Source organism: Quercus lobata, chromosome 3, assembly GCF_001633185.2.
Source record: "Quercus lobata isolate SW786 chromosome 3, ValleyOak3.0 Primary Assembly, whole genome shotgun sequence".
Classification (NCBI taxonomy): domain Eukaryota; kingdom Viridiplantae; phylum Streptophyta; class Magnoliopsida; order Fagales; family Fagaceae; genus Quercus; species Quercus lobata.
In genome coordinates this window covers 18,637,980-18,655,646 of record NC_044906.1, presented here as the reverse complement: position 1 = coordinate 18,655,646, position 17,667 = coordinate 18,637,980, and the positions used below count along the sequence as shown (strand labels likewise).

Here is a 17,667-nt window from a genome sequence, read left to right as displayed (position 1 = left end):
AGATTAATGGCAAATCTTTATAATGCAAACCATCAAGAAAGTAAATGTTTCATAAAGCAAACCACAAGAGAAGTAATTAGTATCACAAAATAAGCCACATGATAATTTTATATGGTAAGGATATACTATGTGGGTGGTATGTTAGTTTACCCTCATGCTTATTACTTTTATTTGGCATCTTCATGGTCTGCTATGCTTCTTTTTATACAATAATTATGCATTTACTTATAATTTTTTTACCACCTTCTCAAGGATAGTAATGAAGAATGGATGAATGGATAGTGTGTTCTCTTTGTATAGGCTTTCTGGACAACCAACATATTAGCAAAATTGTGACCAATTAGACATGGACTATTTATAACATGGGATAATAAGAAATATAAAGGAGTAAAAGTACAAACAGGCCTTTTTGTTGCTTCTTGGTTAATTAATAACGTAATACTCGACTGCAGAGCTGATATCAAATCATGTGCATGATTCTAAGAACATCTTCGGAAGACATTGAGAGATGATAGTTAGCATATCTCATATCTAAGAAGTGAATCACTGTGTGGACATTTTGATAAGTGTAGGATACAAACAAGAAAGGTAGATACCCCAATATTTGTTACCTTGTTTTTACATAGACAATATTGGAACTCCTTTATGAATTATGTGCATCCTATGGACAGTTATGTTGTACTAAACTTCTAGTTTTAAACACATATTTTGTATTTCTAAGCAAAATATTCAAGAATTTCTTTTTTAGGTCACGAAAAAATCATTCTTTTGCTTTTACTCGGCTTAATGATTTTTTATTTTTGCAGCAAATGATGTTTTGATTCTCTCCATTCAAAAGGACTTTAATTAAGGAAAAGCTCCACGACTTTAAAACCACATTTTTAGATAGGTAAATTATATGGTAAAACTTAGATATAGTTTGATGTAGTATATTAGATTTAGATCCACAATTAAACTAAAACACATGGCTCCATTTATTCAATACATCACAAACAATGTTATGTTTTTAAGAAAAATTAATTCAATACATTTTTGTATTTGAAAACCTAATGTATTCTATAAGTCGACCTATAGAATACATTAGATTTTCTAATTGAATTCAAGCGCAAATATGGTTCTATTTAAGAAATTTTACCTAAGTTCTACCCAACTCATGTACTTTGCTTTGCTATGTATGATGAAGAAAAAAAAACAATCGTTGCCTTGCCTTGCAACTTTTTGTATGGATATTTTTGGTAAGATTTTTTTTTTATTTAGTTTTTTTTTTTTTAATAATTTGTGATTACCTCGTAGCCCTTGCAACAACTCTAATTGTTTATGTGAGATATATTTATCATAAGTTTTCATTACCTCACTTTAAAGTTAAGTACTAACAAACATTGTTGTTGTTGTTGTTGTTATTATTATTATTATTATTATTATTATTATTATTATTATTAATGCCAAATTTGTAACAAATATGAAAAGAAAGATATTCAGGTTAATTTACAACACAGTTCAAATAATATTAGTCAATGAGTGACATTTTGCCTTTGCTTGGTAAGTTGGTATGAATTTTTTTAAGAAGGTCCTTGCATTCATGATACTTCACCCACTACATGCTTATAAATTATTTTATAGCTCAAGCAGAAAAATATTTTGTCTTTAAGTAAGAAACTAAAGTTCAGATCCTGTAAGACGGACAAATTTGCAATTCAAAATTTTGGTTGATGAGATTTTCATCAGTGTGGGGTGAGAGGCACTCCTGAGCATGACGCTCCAGAGCGTAGCTTCTCTTGCAAGACTCATACGCGACCGAGTATGGTGGCGGAAGGGACAGCGATGCCGAAGGAGGAGAAATAATGTAAGAGCCATAAGCAGTTAACAGGGCGAAGAAGATTATTAGAGTGAAGGGTTTCATGGCTAAAGGGTGTATAGTACTAGTGTTTAATGGCTGGTGCATGGTGCATTGTGCAATTTATACCATTGTTAAGTGGAGATGGGAACGAATTGGGACTCCAATATTTGTGTTTTAGTTAGCTTAAGTGTTTGAGTATGTTATAGTAACTCATTGTTACAGCATATTTTGTAATTGGAGTCCTAGAGTGATTATGATTTATGGATCCTAATCTTATTAGTTTATTAGGTTACAAACTCTGCTGTAAAATACTAAATTTATATCAATTAATCTTTTGAATGGGGAGTATCAGAGAATTTTGATTCAAATTAGATTTAAGAGGTTAAGATTTCTTTAGGTAAATTCAAAATTTATCCCTTCTTATCTTTTGTTTTCACGATAGTTGTTCCCTCAAAAGCAACCAAAATTTTACTTTTATCTTCTCTAAATATTTTCTTTTTCTCCCTTAAAATATTTTTGTATGTACGTATCAATGTATCATTGCACTTAAATTTTCTTTTTCTTTTTCCTTTTTTTAAACAAAAGAATTACATCACGGAACAAAACAGTATGCCGAAAATGGACGAAATCCTTCCTTTTTTTTTCTTTTTTTTGGGGTGGGGGAATTTGGTTTTGGAATTTGGATACATGTTTAATTTTTTTTTTTAGACTCACCTCTCCCATCTAATTCTCTCCCTTTTTCTAGCTCTCTTCCTTCATTATCTCCTCTTGAATTAATCCCAGCAACCTTTGCAAATTCATCAAACCTATCTTAAATCTAGATCCCATACTCATTAAACCTAAATACAAAATCCATATAAATCATCAAAGAACCGACATACAGGAATAAGCATAGCAACAGAAGCAATTGAGAGAGAGGTGAGAAGCTGTGGGTTTGGGTTGAGAGAAGGTGAGAGAGTTATGTGGGTGTTTTTAAATCTAAGAGGAGAGAGAGATTAAATGAAAATAATAATAATAAATAATGAAAATAATTATTTAAATAAAATAGAGTATATAATAAATAATCTAATGTAAGCATTTTTGAAAAGTGATTATGTAAATTAAGGACATAATTTCTCTCTAAACCAGTTTAAAGAGAAACCCTACAAAGCATTGTTACTAAATTTAACAACATGTGATAATTTGAGTTTTAAAAATTTTGCTAACAATCAAAATAATTTGTGATATTATAAATTTGAAATGAAAAAAAATAGTAATTTTGATATATGAAAAAAACAAAAACAGTCATTTCATACTATATTAAGCCATTTAAACTAAGAAAAAATTAAAAATCAAATCTTTATCTTTACGCACATCTATCCAAAGAATTCTTTATTTATTTTTTATTTTTTACCACAAACCATAAATGAATACATACAGTTATAGACAGACATAATAAATTGAGTTTAATTAGTTTATTTGAGACAACCAATCTACTAAAAGAAAGAGAGATCTTTTGGGTTTTTCACGTACATAAATAGTTAAAGAGTAAATATTAAATACTAATGAAGATGTAACCTCATGAATCATGACAACCAAGATCAACCTCCTATTTTACACTAAATAGGACTTGAATTTAATGGTAAATGCAACACAACTTTGAAACTAAGAATGCAATCCTACTTTCTCAAAAAAAAAAAAAAAAGAATGCAATCCTAATCCTATCTACTTTATTTGAATTAAACTTGAAAACAAATGTCTCTTATCTTCTTATACTGGTATGAGCTATAATCGCCAGTACAAAAGATGAGTAAACTTGGAAAAACAAGGAAGAGAGCTTGAATCCAGTAATCCTTCTTCTTCAGCCCTCAACTCTTTACTCTTCACATTGTATATAAACAACCTGCGGCAAAATAGTATCATGATTTCTACCGAACAAGAGTTGACATTTTGGTATATTGCAAGAGGCAAAAAACTATCTTGAAGGAAACTCTTCAAAGTTTTGGGCTTGCAGATCATCGACGAAAGGCTTAATGTATATTGCTTGGTCCAAATAGGTTTAAATTTAACCCAATCCCTCAAGACCCAAAAATCAAACCTATCCTTGGAGCTTGGATTAGCATAACAAAGAAATCCATTGAAAGCTAACAACTTGCAGTTGAGTCTTTTCTTGTTGCACCTGTTGGGTTTGGATGGCAACTTAATTCTTTCCCTAAGCTTCTCACTTGATATGTCTAATGATGATACATATTGCATCCTATTTGTTTCATATTTTTCCATCCAATTCAATGCCCCGTTACACACAACTCCATCAAAATCTTGATGGGCTTGTGTGTGATGGGGATGAATCGGAAAGTTTGACATGAAAGAAAAGCTCAAATCCCTCCAAGCAGGAGCTTCATCATCATTACTATCCATAACATATATATAACACTTGACCATATTCTTACTCAAACAAAAGCAAACTATCTTGTACTTTCGGATGGAAACATCATATACCAATGAATAGAAATTCCTTGAACTTGAACTCGTTAGTGGCACATGAGGGATGGTGCTCATCTGGCCAGTGCTATGATTATAGATGCGGAGATTGCCATTATAAATAGATTTTTTAAGCATTATCAGCCCATCATAGGCATCTTCAATATCAAAATAATTGAACCATAAATTGTCTGATATTTTAAGTAAAAAATTTAAAGTGATGAATACTTGCTTAGATCTGCGTACGAAGATTGGATCATGAATCATTCTAAACCAACTTTTGCAAACCCTTTCACATTGGATAAGGCTTTCTGCTGGCAATCTTGCTAATATCTCCGCGATGACATCTTCATCCAAAGGGCAGTGGTCATCTACTATGTGAGAATGTGATTCATTTTCTATGATCAACTTTACTATTGAAGTTTTCACTGCAGGTTAAAAGGTTGAAAAAAATTACATGAGTTACAAAGAATGCTCTAATAAATTAAAAAAAGACTGAACACTAGTTCACACCATTTTATACACGTCCTTACACACACTCAAATTGCACATAAATTATGACTTCAAATCAAGTTTTATGTGCATTTTGATTGTGTGAGTGAGACTGAGAGTATGTGTAATAAAAAGCACCCAAAAAAATGGTTGAATAATGGGGGAGGGTGAGGTTAGGCATGAGACACCATAAAAAATATCATTACCACTCAATTATCACTTAAACCTCTAAGATAGATATGAACCCGTCATTAATTAAGAACCATTCATTTGTAGGCTATAATGAACATTCTTATAGTGTAAATAAATATGATATAAGAGAAAATTTTATAGTGTAAATAATTAAGAACTATCCATTTGACATAAAATTTTATGAAAAATTATTTAACTTAAAATAAATATAAGAGAAAATTAACAAGCATAACAAATATGATAACCATTTTCTTAGAAGATGGAAAATCTTTAGAATCCCAAAAGAACACTCCCAAAGTAAAACATTCTTATAGTGTAAATAGCAAATGATCGAATATATATATAAATTTAATTTAAATTAAAAATAAAAAACAGAACAAAACAAAACAAAAAAATTATATATATATATATGTATATATGTTTGGTTGAAAATTAATTACCAAGGGAGAGAGGTGTAGAACACATGAAAAATAATCTTGGAATCATAAATAATGAAGGGGGTTTTAAATCCTGGTAACGCCATTATTAATTAAGCTATAAAATCCCTGGCCAGAACAATCATTAACTCTTTTACTAAACAAGAAATCATAACTGAAAATAAATTACAGCCCATGAAAAGTTAAAAGACATACCTTCTCTTCTTTGATTTATTTTCTTGATACGAGTCCATATTAGTTGAATTCTGTCTAGAAGGGAAATCATTAGGAAAGAGATGGATAATAGACTTGGCTCCACAGCACCTCAAATAAGTGTGTGAAATGAAAAAGCTTGAGCTAAGACTTATCAAACAAAGTACTTATAGGGGGATCCTACATCCCAGAGAGAGAGAGAGAGAGAGAGAGAGAGATTATATGGCTGAGTTTGAAACGCCCTTGCAAGTAGGCCAAGGGCTTTTGACTACAGCGTATATATATGCCATTGAATTTAGAATATTTCCTAACTTTGAGAAATTATATATGAAAAAAAAAAAAAAAAAAAAAAAGGGTTCAAACTACTATCAAATTTACTACTTTCTCAAAAAAAAAAAATTATTATCAAATTCTATGCTAAAAAATAAATAAAATTAAAGACACATGTTATAATGAATATAATTAGTGTTACATCAACAACATAATAATTTAAATAATAAAAGAAATTATTTATTTATTTTTCTTGTGTTTAAAAATTTACTCTCGATTTTGAAAGATTAATATAATAAAATTTGTAATTTCACTAACATATAACTCCTTTTTTTTTTTTTTTTTTTTGGTGCTAATTGTCAAATCCTACAATTTTGGGAATTTCCTAATCAGATCCACAAAGAGCTCTCTATAGTCTACTGTCTTATCCTTTTTAATATGGTGGTTGACAAATTATTTTACTTTTAGTGAAATCTATCGTGATGAGGTTCATTATCAAAATAAAAATAAATAAATAACTGCATGTGTCAACAAATACATCTGACGCCACAAATCTACAGTTAGGATTACATGCTCATTTTGTGTGGCAACTGGCAACTTGACTCTTGAAAACCCGATTTCTTAGTAAATTTCTAAGTAGTGTATTTTTGTATGGAAGTTCCAAGTATTTTTTTTTTTTTTTTTTTTGGTTCGCTGCAAATTTGATAAGGAGCACAATCGCAGCCATGAATTTGGTTTGGAAAATATCAGTACATCCCTTTAAGTTTAGGAATATCATTATGGAATTACATTGGTTAGGTCTTTTTTTTTTCTTTTTCTTTTTTTATACAAAATTGAATTCTACTCTAATATAATCTAAGTGTATATGTGTGTAAAACTTTCTCTTGGAGACTTAAATCCCAATCCTTGCCTCCCATACTCTCCAAGTACTTATACTTGTGGAGTGACCATCGCACCAAGGATGTGCGGTGATTACATTGGTTAGTTTTAAAAATGAGAAATTATTAAGTCTACTAGGAGTTAAGAATAATTTGAAATATGGCGGTTGTAAGTTTTCCTTGTTTGTTTCTTTTGTATTGCATAATCCTATTTTGACATCATATACTAGCCTCATGGCACACACTTCACAAGTGCTTGGAGTTTTTTTTTTTTTTTTAATTATCATAATTTTTCATTCATCTTGCTCACGCACTTGTCCAATAATATCATATATTTACAAACTATTGATACAATCAAATAGAGATGTAATCGTATTGTAACCCTATTTTAACATCATACATAAACATGTTAACTAGAAAAGCCACCCATGTTTTTAAGTAGGTCTCTTTGTGAGTTATCAAAGCCTCTCACAAATGCCAAAATTAGAGTTTTATGTTTTTTTTTTTTTTTTTTTTTGCAAATTTAATAAGGATTAAAACATGAGTCTTTAAACGGAGCTTGATTTTCAAAAGTCGAGTTCCAAATAAGGCTATTTAACTAAATAACTTTCAAAAGAATTTTTTAATAAAATAATTCAAAAATATATATTATTTAACAAAATAGACTCTCTCTCTCTCTCTCTCTCTCTCTCTATATATATATATATATATATATATTTTTTTTTTTCCTGAAATGCCATATATAGGTCTCACAAGTTTCCTGCAAAAAAGAATGACAATCAAGATATTCCTCACAATTATCATTATTACCCCCAGTAACCTGTTTTATTACCCACTGCTCTATGAATGACGTTGATATATAGACTTCATACAATAGCTTTGATAATAATATCTTCTCCTTTTTCCTTTTTTTTTTTGAAGTGATAGCTTTGATATTAATATCTCAGTCAAACCATAAAGCTCTAGCTAAGGGCGAGAAATGAAGATATGCTCAAGAGTTTCATTTTCAATATCGCATAAAGGACAGTAGGTATCTATAGAATTTTTCCGTCAGTTCAGCTCTAACAAGCAGTGCCTGATTACAAACCTTTCAAATTTAAAAAAGAAGAAAAATTTCTGTCTACAGAGAAGGAAATAGCTCTTCCAAACTTCATATTATCATGAGCTCTATTAGGATAGATCAGCTTGTCTTGGAAGGCCACATTCTAGGCAGTGAAATCTTCAAGATTTCTTGAGCACTTCGAGGTTTGCTTCTGTTAATTAAATCCACTCTCCACCTCTTGCTTGCATGAACTATCAGATCATTCAGGAAAATTATTCAATATGCCTTTACCTCTTACTTTACACCAAGCACTACTGTTACTAGCAATGGCTTCACCCTTAGCAACTCTCCATTTTGCTTCTGTAAGATCAATATCCTTGCCCTATACTCTTCCAGCGCCAGAACTCATAAGGTTAACCCTGCAGTCAAGGAATGAGCTATTCCATTAGCATTTAACAGTAAGCGCTCATTTGGTATTTCTGTTGGAATTAGAGTTTCATGCTACAGAGGTTTAACCATAATAGAACTTTTGTATTAAAGAGCTAGAAAGTTGGAGCATTTACCAAACTACAGTTATAATGTGCTTTAAAGCTATTACACCTAATACTAACCAAACACAAAAAGTTTTTAGTATTCAGATATATTTAGCATAAAAAAATGCTACTAATTGTCGCTATTTTACTTTATAAAGACTTATTTTCATACTTGAATCCCAATAATTCAATTAATAACCAATTTTAATATAATTATAAAATTCTCCAAAACATGAGGCCATACAAGTCTGTCCAAAGTGATTCCTAGTTTGTCTCACTCCTCAATTTGTTGAACACATTGTCACACAAAATAGTCTTCTTGATTCTCATTCTAATATCTTTGTCATTCCACTCTAATTTTCTTTCCACAAACAAAAAACTGCTTTTATGCATGTTTTTTATCACGACACAATGTATAAAATAAGGAAAAAACCCTCTTGTAGAGACAGAGTGAAATAGCTTGGATATCATTTTGGAATATACTAGAAGTTAAATACTACTGAATGACCCCAAGTCAGCTCCGGTTAACTATTTGAAATTATGACACCATGGCATGGTGGGAGATCCATGGCTTGCTTCAATAACTCATTATAACTGGCTTCTATCACTCACTGCAATCGAACTGTTCATTAATTTAAACTAAAGTTAAACCGATAGCCAGTGATAATCAATTTAAAAATAGTAGCACCATCTGTGCAAAGTGTTACTATTCTCATTTGCTAAAGCCTAATACGCAAACAACATTCATGAATAAGTTTGTAACCTGGTTAGGACAGAATATTGATTTAAAACAGCAACCGCATATTTGCTGAGTGTTTAGAACAGGGCATACCCAAACAACCTTTAAGGAGCCTTTGTTGTTTCTTGAAATAATCAGCAACCCAGTTTCATTTTCCTACAGTCACGGATACAAGTTTCAGATTATGTTACCACTTATAAATGCATAAGACAAATGAATGCATCCAAAATCATCAAATTTTCATGTTTTACTTTCCAAAAGAGCTTAACATCAAGTATGTCAAGGAATAGGAAATTGTTGAATGATATTAAAACTCCAAGCATAACAACTGAAAAATTACTGCGTACATTTTTAAATCATATCAACAGTCAACACTAAATTAAGCTCAAGACTGACCATATGTTATATAGTTACATTAGGTGATCAATCCTATTAAATATCATTACGATTCAATGGTGTCAACCCATTGAATTTGGTTCAAAATATTCATACTTATAACAGTAGAATAATAACTGTCTCACATAAGCTAAACAATGGCTATCAACGTCACATTTTCAACAGTGTCAGCCATCAATATCAGATGGTCAGATCTTCGTGCCTCAACTTAGATATTTGTCAAATTCTTGTACTATGAGCTACAAAGAAGAGGAGCAAAACTCTAGTTATAAGAGATCAAAGTAACCAATTTTATCCCATTTTAGCTCTAAATGGGTGATCACCGTTGGCACCGTTTACTTAAACTTCTCTCATAGATGCATTATTGTTTCACATGGGCATAATGGCCCATCTATTCAAGAAAAATTTTGCTTAACATTGCATCATCAAGGAAAAGGCCAAATTACAGCTAACACATCTATGCTAACACATTAATGTGATGCATGCTAGATGTAACTGAAAACCACCACTGGAATCAAATACTAAAAGCAAGTGCAAGTATTAAAAAATTGTAGTTGGTGCTGTAGGAAACATGTTCTCCCCACATTTGGGAGATAATTATTTTTATCAGAAATTTAATAAAGATCCCTAACCATTTAGATGTATTCAACTACTGATTAGTTAATTAAGGCTAGCACGCCAATACCCTAAGCATTCACCAAAATCCTAATGGGTTTCAAAGCACAAGAATGGTTCAAGTAGAAGAGTGAGTTGCTTGTACAAAGATTAAAAATCACTACTCTAAACTAATATGGAAAATCTTTTGAATGTCTTTATGCATTAAAAGATGAACCACAATGGAAGAAAAAATTAGGCCAACAGCACTATTTTGAAGCCCAAGAAACTGGGGTACCACTACTACCTATCATAAATACCATTCCAGCCAAAGATATTGGTGGCCTATAAAAGATAAGCACCAATTGATCTTCCAGTACTCATAGCATTTACCATAAGAATTACCTTTTAATCATAAATAGGGAATTAGGGGAGGAGACAAGATATCTCAACCATATCCAATGAAGGGGCACCAAAAACAAGAGGAACCCAATATAAAAAGGGTTGGATCAATCATCTATAAATTGTGAATCATGGCCAAAAGCCAATTTCTATTATATATTGACAATGATCTAAACAAATAGACAGATTTTCAGCCCTTGGGACACTATTAATTTACAACACATAAATGCCACATAACAACAGTAATATCCCCTTTGACATAGACTACATTCCAAAAAGTTACTAAAAATTTAACAATAATATATAATAAATAAATAAAAAGGTTACTGAAGATTTACCGATCTCCCAAGCCTGCAAGAACCAAGAAATAGAGCGAATATTAGATAACAATCACATAATGATATAGAAGGTTATCAGGTATGAGTGCAAACATAGCATTAAAGCTTAACCTTGTTAGCAATATTGTTGGAAAGCCAGTCTAGCCCTCATACAAGCCCTTTGCTGGCACATGTGCTACGGAAATAGACCCTTCTGAAATAGCCTCAATCAGTGGATACCAAATTTTCCATATGTGGTAAAACATGAGAGAATGTGAATATGCTAGTGGTTTTGTTGACAGAGGGAGTGAAGACCAAGCGTATGAGTGATTTCAGCAAAATTCATGCAATTGGAAGATCCTACTTGTTTGCAAAGCAGCACAGCATTCCTCAATCCAACCTAGGCATTCATTGAGCAACACTATTATGGGCAAGAAAGTTTCAACAAAACTCTGACATGGTGAGTAACTAAATGTGCTACTTGCTTACAATTAGCAATGTAACACAAACAATTTTAGGTCCTTTATATTCTATAAGATGAACAAGGGTATATATGTTATTAATTTCGACAAAAAGGTCAAGTTAGAATAATGCATAAACCAAAGTTATTATAAAGAATTTGAAAGAGGCAAATTCCCAAAAGTGTTGAAGGGTGGTAGTAAAAGTGTTGTTCCTAATTTATGGGAAACTGATTTTACAAATCATATAAATGACTTGTAGATAACTTTAATTATTACTACTACAATGTCAAAGCATTCAAAAGAGGAAAATTCATATGATTTCAACACTCATTTTTAACTGCAAGTAGGGATAAAGTTACTCATACGATATCCATATGACCCACGATGAGGGAAAAGAAAAGATATGGATAAATAAAAATACACGAAACTAACTTCAAGAGACTATCTGGTTTTTTACTTTTGCTTTAATTTTGTAATCAAATATAACATATATATAAATAAATACAACCACAAAGAATGCCACACTTTATGACAACACATAATATTAACTTCACTTTGGCCAAATTTTGAAACAAATATATTTATATATATATATATATATATGAAAATAGGCTCAAAGAAACAACATGATTGCATGATGACTTGCAATGAAAGATCAAATAGTTAGAGGAACGAACAATCATCAAACGTTTAACAGAACAAATAGTCTTACACACATAAATGAAAAGAAATATCATCTTGTAGAACGTATAAAATTTATTTGAAGCAAATACACATCACTTACGGATTGACTTTTGATGGGTAAAAATACGAAATTTGTCCTTGATCTTGAGAAACTGCAAAACCTTCAAACAAACTTTTGAAAAAATTCTTGAATGCTCTTATCTACTTTATTAGATGACAATAAGCCAACTAACATAGTTGCAGTGGTCGAATTTGCTGAAAAACCTTTATCCACCATTATTTGGAGATATTTCACTGCCTTTGATGGCTTGTTATGTTTTAGGAACCCTTGGATGATTCTGTTATACGTACGATCGTCAGGAGAGCAATTGTTCCCATCCATTTTCTCAAACAGTTCACTTGCTTCATCTATCAGGCCCTCTTTGCAAAGCCCTTTGATCATAACATTGTATGTTGAGACATTAGGTTGCAATCCTTTGGCAGGAAGGCGATCAAAGAGTTCTCTTGCAGTCAAAAGTTCTCTGGCATTGCACATACAATCAATTAAGATATTGTGAAACACAATATTATGGTCCAAATTGTTGTCTTCCATCTCTTGAAACAATTCCATTGCCTCAGCAATTTGTTTGTTCTTACAAAGGCCGTCTAACAAGACAACATAAGTTTGAAAATCTGGACGTTTCCCACAAGCTTGCATCTTATGGAATAGCTCTAGTGCAGCTTGAGGTCTCTTCACCCGGCAAAACCCACCTAAAAGAGTGGTGTAAGTCACAACACTAGGAGTCACTCCCTTGTTGGACATTTTATGAAAAAGACTCACTGCATCATCAATTCTTTTATTTTTGCAATACCTATTCATCAATATGTTATAGCTAACAACATCTGGTGAACAACCCCTCTCAACCATCATATTAAATGCCTTGATTGCCTCATACATTCTGTTTTGCATACAGTAACCATCAATCAAAGAATTATAAGTGACTATATTAGGCTCAATGCCCCTTTGAATCATCACATCAAAAACTTCCTTTGCCTCTTTTAGCTTCCCCTCTTTGCAAAATGTGTCCACCAGTATGCTAAAGGTATGCACATCTGGCATTATCTTCCTTTGCACCATCTCATTCAACAAAGTAGTAGCCTCCCTCCACTGACCAAAATTGCATACGCCTTGAATTAAGCAATTGTAAGTGACAAGGTCTGGCTTAATGTCTTTACTTATCATTTCAGACAAAAGTTTCAAAGCATCAGTTACCAATCTATCCTTACACAAACTATCAATGATTGTGTTGTATGTGGTCAGATCAAGTACAAAATTCCCTTTTTCCATCTTCCGGAGCAAGCAAATAGCCACGTTAGTCTCACCAATCTTACACAAACCGTTGACTATCGTCCCACAAGTAAATCTATCAGGTTCATACCCTTTCTTCTCCATTTCATCTACCAACCTCACAGCCCCATTAATTTTACCCTGAAGACACAGCCCCTTAACAAGCGTGTTTAGAGTAGTTTGGCATGGCTGATAACCAAGTTTAAAAATTCTTGCTAAGATCGAGAACCCAAAATCTACACGGTTTAAATGGCAGAAGGAATTGATCAAAACATTCAAAGTAAATAGATCTGGAGCAATTCCTAATGACCCTATTTGTTTAAATAGAGTAATAACTACTGGGTAATGCTTCATTCTTGCAATGGCAGCCAACAATCCAGTAAAATCGACAATGGAAGGCAAAGGGTCCATGTGAAGCATTTCATCAAACAGGTCTAAGGCATGATCAAGATTCCTAAAGGTTCCAGATTTGCACTGTCCTCTCACAGATTCCAAGAACTGATTCTGATTAAGGCTTTCCACATTTTCTCTAAGACTACTACTTCTACAAGTACAACTACTACTATTACTAGTTTGAGCATGAGTAAGAGTAAGAGTAGAATAATTATACGTAAGAGCATGAAATGGAAAGCTTGCTCTAACAATGAAATGATTGAATATAAAAACTAGAGAGTTTGTTGATTTAACAGTAGCAGTACCCATTTTCCTGAAGAAGAAGAAGAAGCAGCAGCAAATCTGGTATTCAGGTTATAGACTCGGGTCGGGTTTGGGTTGAGTGGAGCTCCGAAACTCTTCAAAGGAGAAAGCGTGGTGGCGGGGAGGAACAACAAAGTGATATCACAATTGAATCAGTGAGAGAAGAACCGGGTCCAGAAGCAAAAGCCGGGTTTGAACTTGAGCTTTTTCCTTTTGTGTCTTTTTGAGTTTTTACTTCAACAATTTATGAATTTAACAGGTTACAGGGTCTTTTAAGAAAAATAATTAAATATCTCAAAAAAATAACATTTAATTAATTGGGAAGGTTTTTTTTTTTTTTTTCACAAAGTTTAGTTACAAAATTGGCTATAACTTAAGATTACAAACTTACTCAATAAAATAAATACTACAATATATTTTGAAAATCTAACCGTTGAATTGCATGTTCTTTACGCTCTTAATACACATGTTAAATTTTGTCTCAATCGGATATCATTTACTATATAATCTATAAGCTTATATTTTGTACATAATTTTAAATTACAAAAATTTGCAATTTAAAAAATTTATTGATGACATAGCTATTAATCTTTAATTTTCTTGAAATTTTGCAAGCATGGAGGATATAAGAAGAAGATGTAATCCAATGGTAGATTTGTCAAAATTTACATCCAATAAAAAGATATTAAGTAAGTTTGTAGCCTAAGGCTACAACTAATTTTGTAACTAAATTTTGTCCTTTTTCTTTTTTCTTTTTTTTGGATAAATTCATAAGTTAAAGAGAGAAAGGAACTAAAGTAGACTGAATAAACCAAAATGAATTGAACTAACCGAAGTGGACTGAACAAATTAAAGTAGACTGATGATGTAGCTTAGAAAGTTTTTTTTTCCCCCTTTTTCTTTGAATAACTTCAAAAGTTAGAGAGGGGGGGAGGGGGGGATCAGCATAGACTGCAATGGATCGAACAGACTAAAATAAATTAAATAGACCGAAGTGAACCAAATAAACTAATATGGACCATTGATGTAACTCAACAAGAGTGTATGTTTTATTTTCTTTGGATAGATTCAAAAGTTACAGTCTTGGAGAGAGAGAGTGGTGAACTAAAATGAATCAAATGGACTAAAGGAACTTAATGAACTAATGTGGACTGTTGATATAGCTCAACAAAAGTATATGTTAATTTTTTTGGGATAAATTCAAAAGTTACAAAGTCTTACATAGAAGGGAAACAAAGTAGACCACAATGGACCGAAATGAATTGAATAGATTTAATGGACCAAATTAATCCGAATGAACTGAATTGGAATAAATTCACGTGGCCAGTAATACTCAGCAGTTTTATTTGGTAGTAATTACCTGAGTATGTTGGAAAGCATATAATAAAAAGGCTTTGACAGTTGCTTCAGTACGTTGCACTAGATATGATCGCAAGAGGGGTTTTCTTTTTTCTTTTTTGTATAGAAAGATGAGAAATTTTGTAGATAATAATAACTTAAACAAAAGACACATCAACCGTTCAAATGGTACTAAAAGAAAAAGGTGAATACTCAAGCCATACAATAGGATCAATAATCTCCTTAGCATACAAAGCTAACATAGCCACATTATTGCCATCAATAGCCACCAGGTAGAGAGCATGCACATACTAGTACTTCTCGTGAGTTGCAAGGTTTCATAAACCAAAATGTCCATAAATTGGCCTTAGAGGAACTATTTTCTTGTTAAAAACCATACAATCCTTCGTCTGCACATTCAAAGATAAAATCATGGATACCAGAGTCTCGGGCAAAGTTGGAGTCAATTGCACCTATCAACTTCAAGCTTTGACAGGAATCCACCATGGATAATCTTGAACTTCAACATGCTATAACCAGACCTTGTGAATCACAGATAATAACACCAAGAAGAAACACAATTAAGTTCTTAGAAGAAACCAAATCCCAGGTTCAATTTGTAACACCATCTGAAGGAGGTTGCCAGTTCTGAGAAATCTCCGGCAGAGGTTAAAACCTTGCACTTGCCCCTGCACTCGTATCTTATGTTGAAAATCATGGAAAAGCTGTCCACTGGACTGAATCAAATAGGTAAAATCAACAACTCTCCTAGCATGAAAAAAAAAAAAAAAAAATAGAGAAGTTCCATCCATACCATATATTTCAAGCCATAATAGCAAAAATACTAAGATCAGATCTGTCCAGTTTAGATGTTACATGTTAGCTTGGAAACCAACTCCTTAAAATCAGTCTCGTACCAGTTATGCTAATGAAAAACATTTTTCCAAGCAGATTAAACATCGTTGGCAGCATTACAAGACAAAAGAGAATGGAAAATAGTTTCTTCATTTGGCAACACATAACACACTGGACATATGGCATCAAGTCAACAGGAATTCCATTACAAGCCAAATCCTGCATTGGGGGCAAATAATTACTCATAGCTCTCCACATGAATATCTTGACTTTTTGAAGGGATGACTAAGGAACAGAATGTATTCCACAGAAAAATGTTTCGAAACTCTTGGAGGATCAATCGACTCAGACACCCTTGCATCCGTATAAAGCACTTAAACCAGAGAAATAACCTTATGTGTGGTGAGTGTAGGTCGCCACTACTCACCCCAAATTTTGACGTCACATCCTTTACCAGAGCTCCATCTCAGACCTTGCTGAAGTCATAAGCACACAAAATTGATCATATTTTTAAGTGTAAATATGGACCTATAAATTAAAAACAAAAAGAAAAAGCCCACCATTTCCACTCAATCACATATTCCTAAGCGTCAAAATATTGGTATATATTTTTCATGGAATAATTCACAACTAAGAAGTCACATTACAATATATTTCAGAATGATTGCTAAATATTACATTAATTTCATTTTATCCTTTGACATATTATTAAATATTGAAATTAACCAAAATACCTATTAGCGACTTCAGTTGATCCTGCTACATTTACATTTCAATATACATTTTAATAAGGATATAAGAAACTGCAGAAAAAAGCAAGAGATAGATATTAAAATGTAACTGTAGCAGGCTCAACTGAAATCGCTAAGTAACTATGCAGAAATATCAAATTACAACCCTTTTATATCAGACAAACTGAGGAGGTTACTTAAATGGCTAAGTAACTTGCTACAATAAATAAGCTACTGATTAAGCAACCAGTTTTCCTTAAATTCTAAGACTACAAAATATCTTATTTGTTCCACAAGATAACAAACTAAGATTAGTAAATATGATTCTACCACAAGTCAAGCTCCTACGTCGGCCCTTCTTCCATTCTATGCCAAATAGAAATCAGTTTTCTTCCTTTATACACTTTTTAAAGCACCACAACATCCACAAAAACATTGGATTTCATGATCACCACAGCATCAGGTTACTTTTGTACCTCAATGCAACCAAAGTTGCTTATCTTCTAGTCAATGGACAAAGAAGCAACTTCATTAAGTCGACAAGCAATTCAAACTACACTAATTGATGAAAGTCAATCAGCACTATTACCACTTGATTTTAATAGTAGTAAATCTCTAATGGAATAATTATAATATCAAAACCCATAATGCTCTATAACAGACATTACTTAGAGGCTTAGAGATATTTCTAAATATAATAATGCACTACAACGAAAAAAAGAGTTGCATAAGATTAGTGTCTCTAGAAGAAGAACCAAAATCACCCAAATTCTTTTACCGTTATTATCACTCAT

The 17,667-nt window shown here is 32.2% G+C and overlaps 2 protein-coding genes across 5 annotated transcripts; both read right to left on the bottom strand.

Annotated features, from left to right (window-relative positions):
* Positions 1-3,542: 3,542 nt before the first annotated feature.
* Positions 3,543-5,780, bottom strand: LOC115978959 (putative F-box protein At3g10430). Its single transcript, XM_031100889.1, has 2 exons — positions 5,614-5,780; positions 3,543-4,725 (listed from the first exon to the last, which is right to left on the bottom strand). The coding sequence occupies exons 1-2, from the start codon at positions 5,681-5,683 to the stop codon at positions 3,602-3,604; spliced, it is 1,194 nt and encodes a 397-aa protein (XP_030956749.1). The 5' UTR covers positions 5,684-5,780; the 3' UTR covers positions 3,543-3,601.
* A 1,938-nt stretch (positions 5,781-7,718) lies between these two features.
* LOC115979853 (putative pentatricopeptide repeat-containing protein At1g12700, mitochondrial) lies at positions 7,719-14,169 on the bottom strand. 4 transcript variants are annotated; one of them, XM_031101921.1, is made up of 5 exons: positions 12,027-14,169; positions 10,914-11,181; positions 10,803-10,815; positions 9,175-9,228; positions 7,719-8,219 (listed from the first exon to the last, which is right to left on the bottom strand). In XM_031101921.1, the coding sequence occupies exon 1, from the start codon at positions 13,953-13,955 to the stop codon at positions 12,090-12,092; it is 1,866 nt and encodes a 621-aa protein (XP_030957781.1). In that variant the 5' UTR covers positions 13,956-14,169; the 3' UTR covers positions 7,719-8,219; positions 9,175-9,228; positions 10,803-10,815; positions 10,914-11,181; positions 12,027-12,089. The 4 variants fall into 4 exon arrangements, 3 of the variants coding, with proteins under 3 accessions (XP_030957781.1, XP_030957782.1, XP_030957780.1); XM_031101920.1 differs by having other exon boundaries at positions 7,720-8,219; positions 9,166-9,228; XR_004089207.1 differs by having other exon boundaries at positions 7,725-8,219; positions 9,166-9,228; positions 13,952-14,169.
* Positions 14,170-17,667: the final 3,498 nt, after the last annotated feature.

Coding starts and splice junctions, on each gene's coding strand:
- LOC115978959 (XM_031100889.1), bottom strand. CDS start 5,683: ATGATTTCCCTTCTAGACAGAATTCAACTAATATGGACTCGTATCAAG. Junction 4,726..5,613: donor AATAAATCAAAGAAGAGAAG/GTATGTCTTTTA, acceptor TTTAACCTGCAG/TGAAAACTTCAATAGTAAAG.
- LOC115979853 (XM_031101921.1), bottom strand. CDS start 13,955: ATGGGTACTGCTACTGTTAAATCAACAAACTCTCTAGTTTTTATATTC.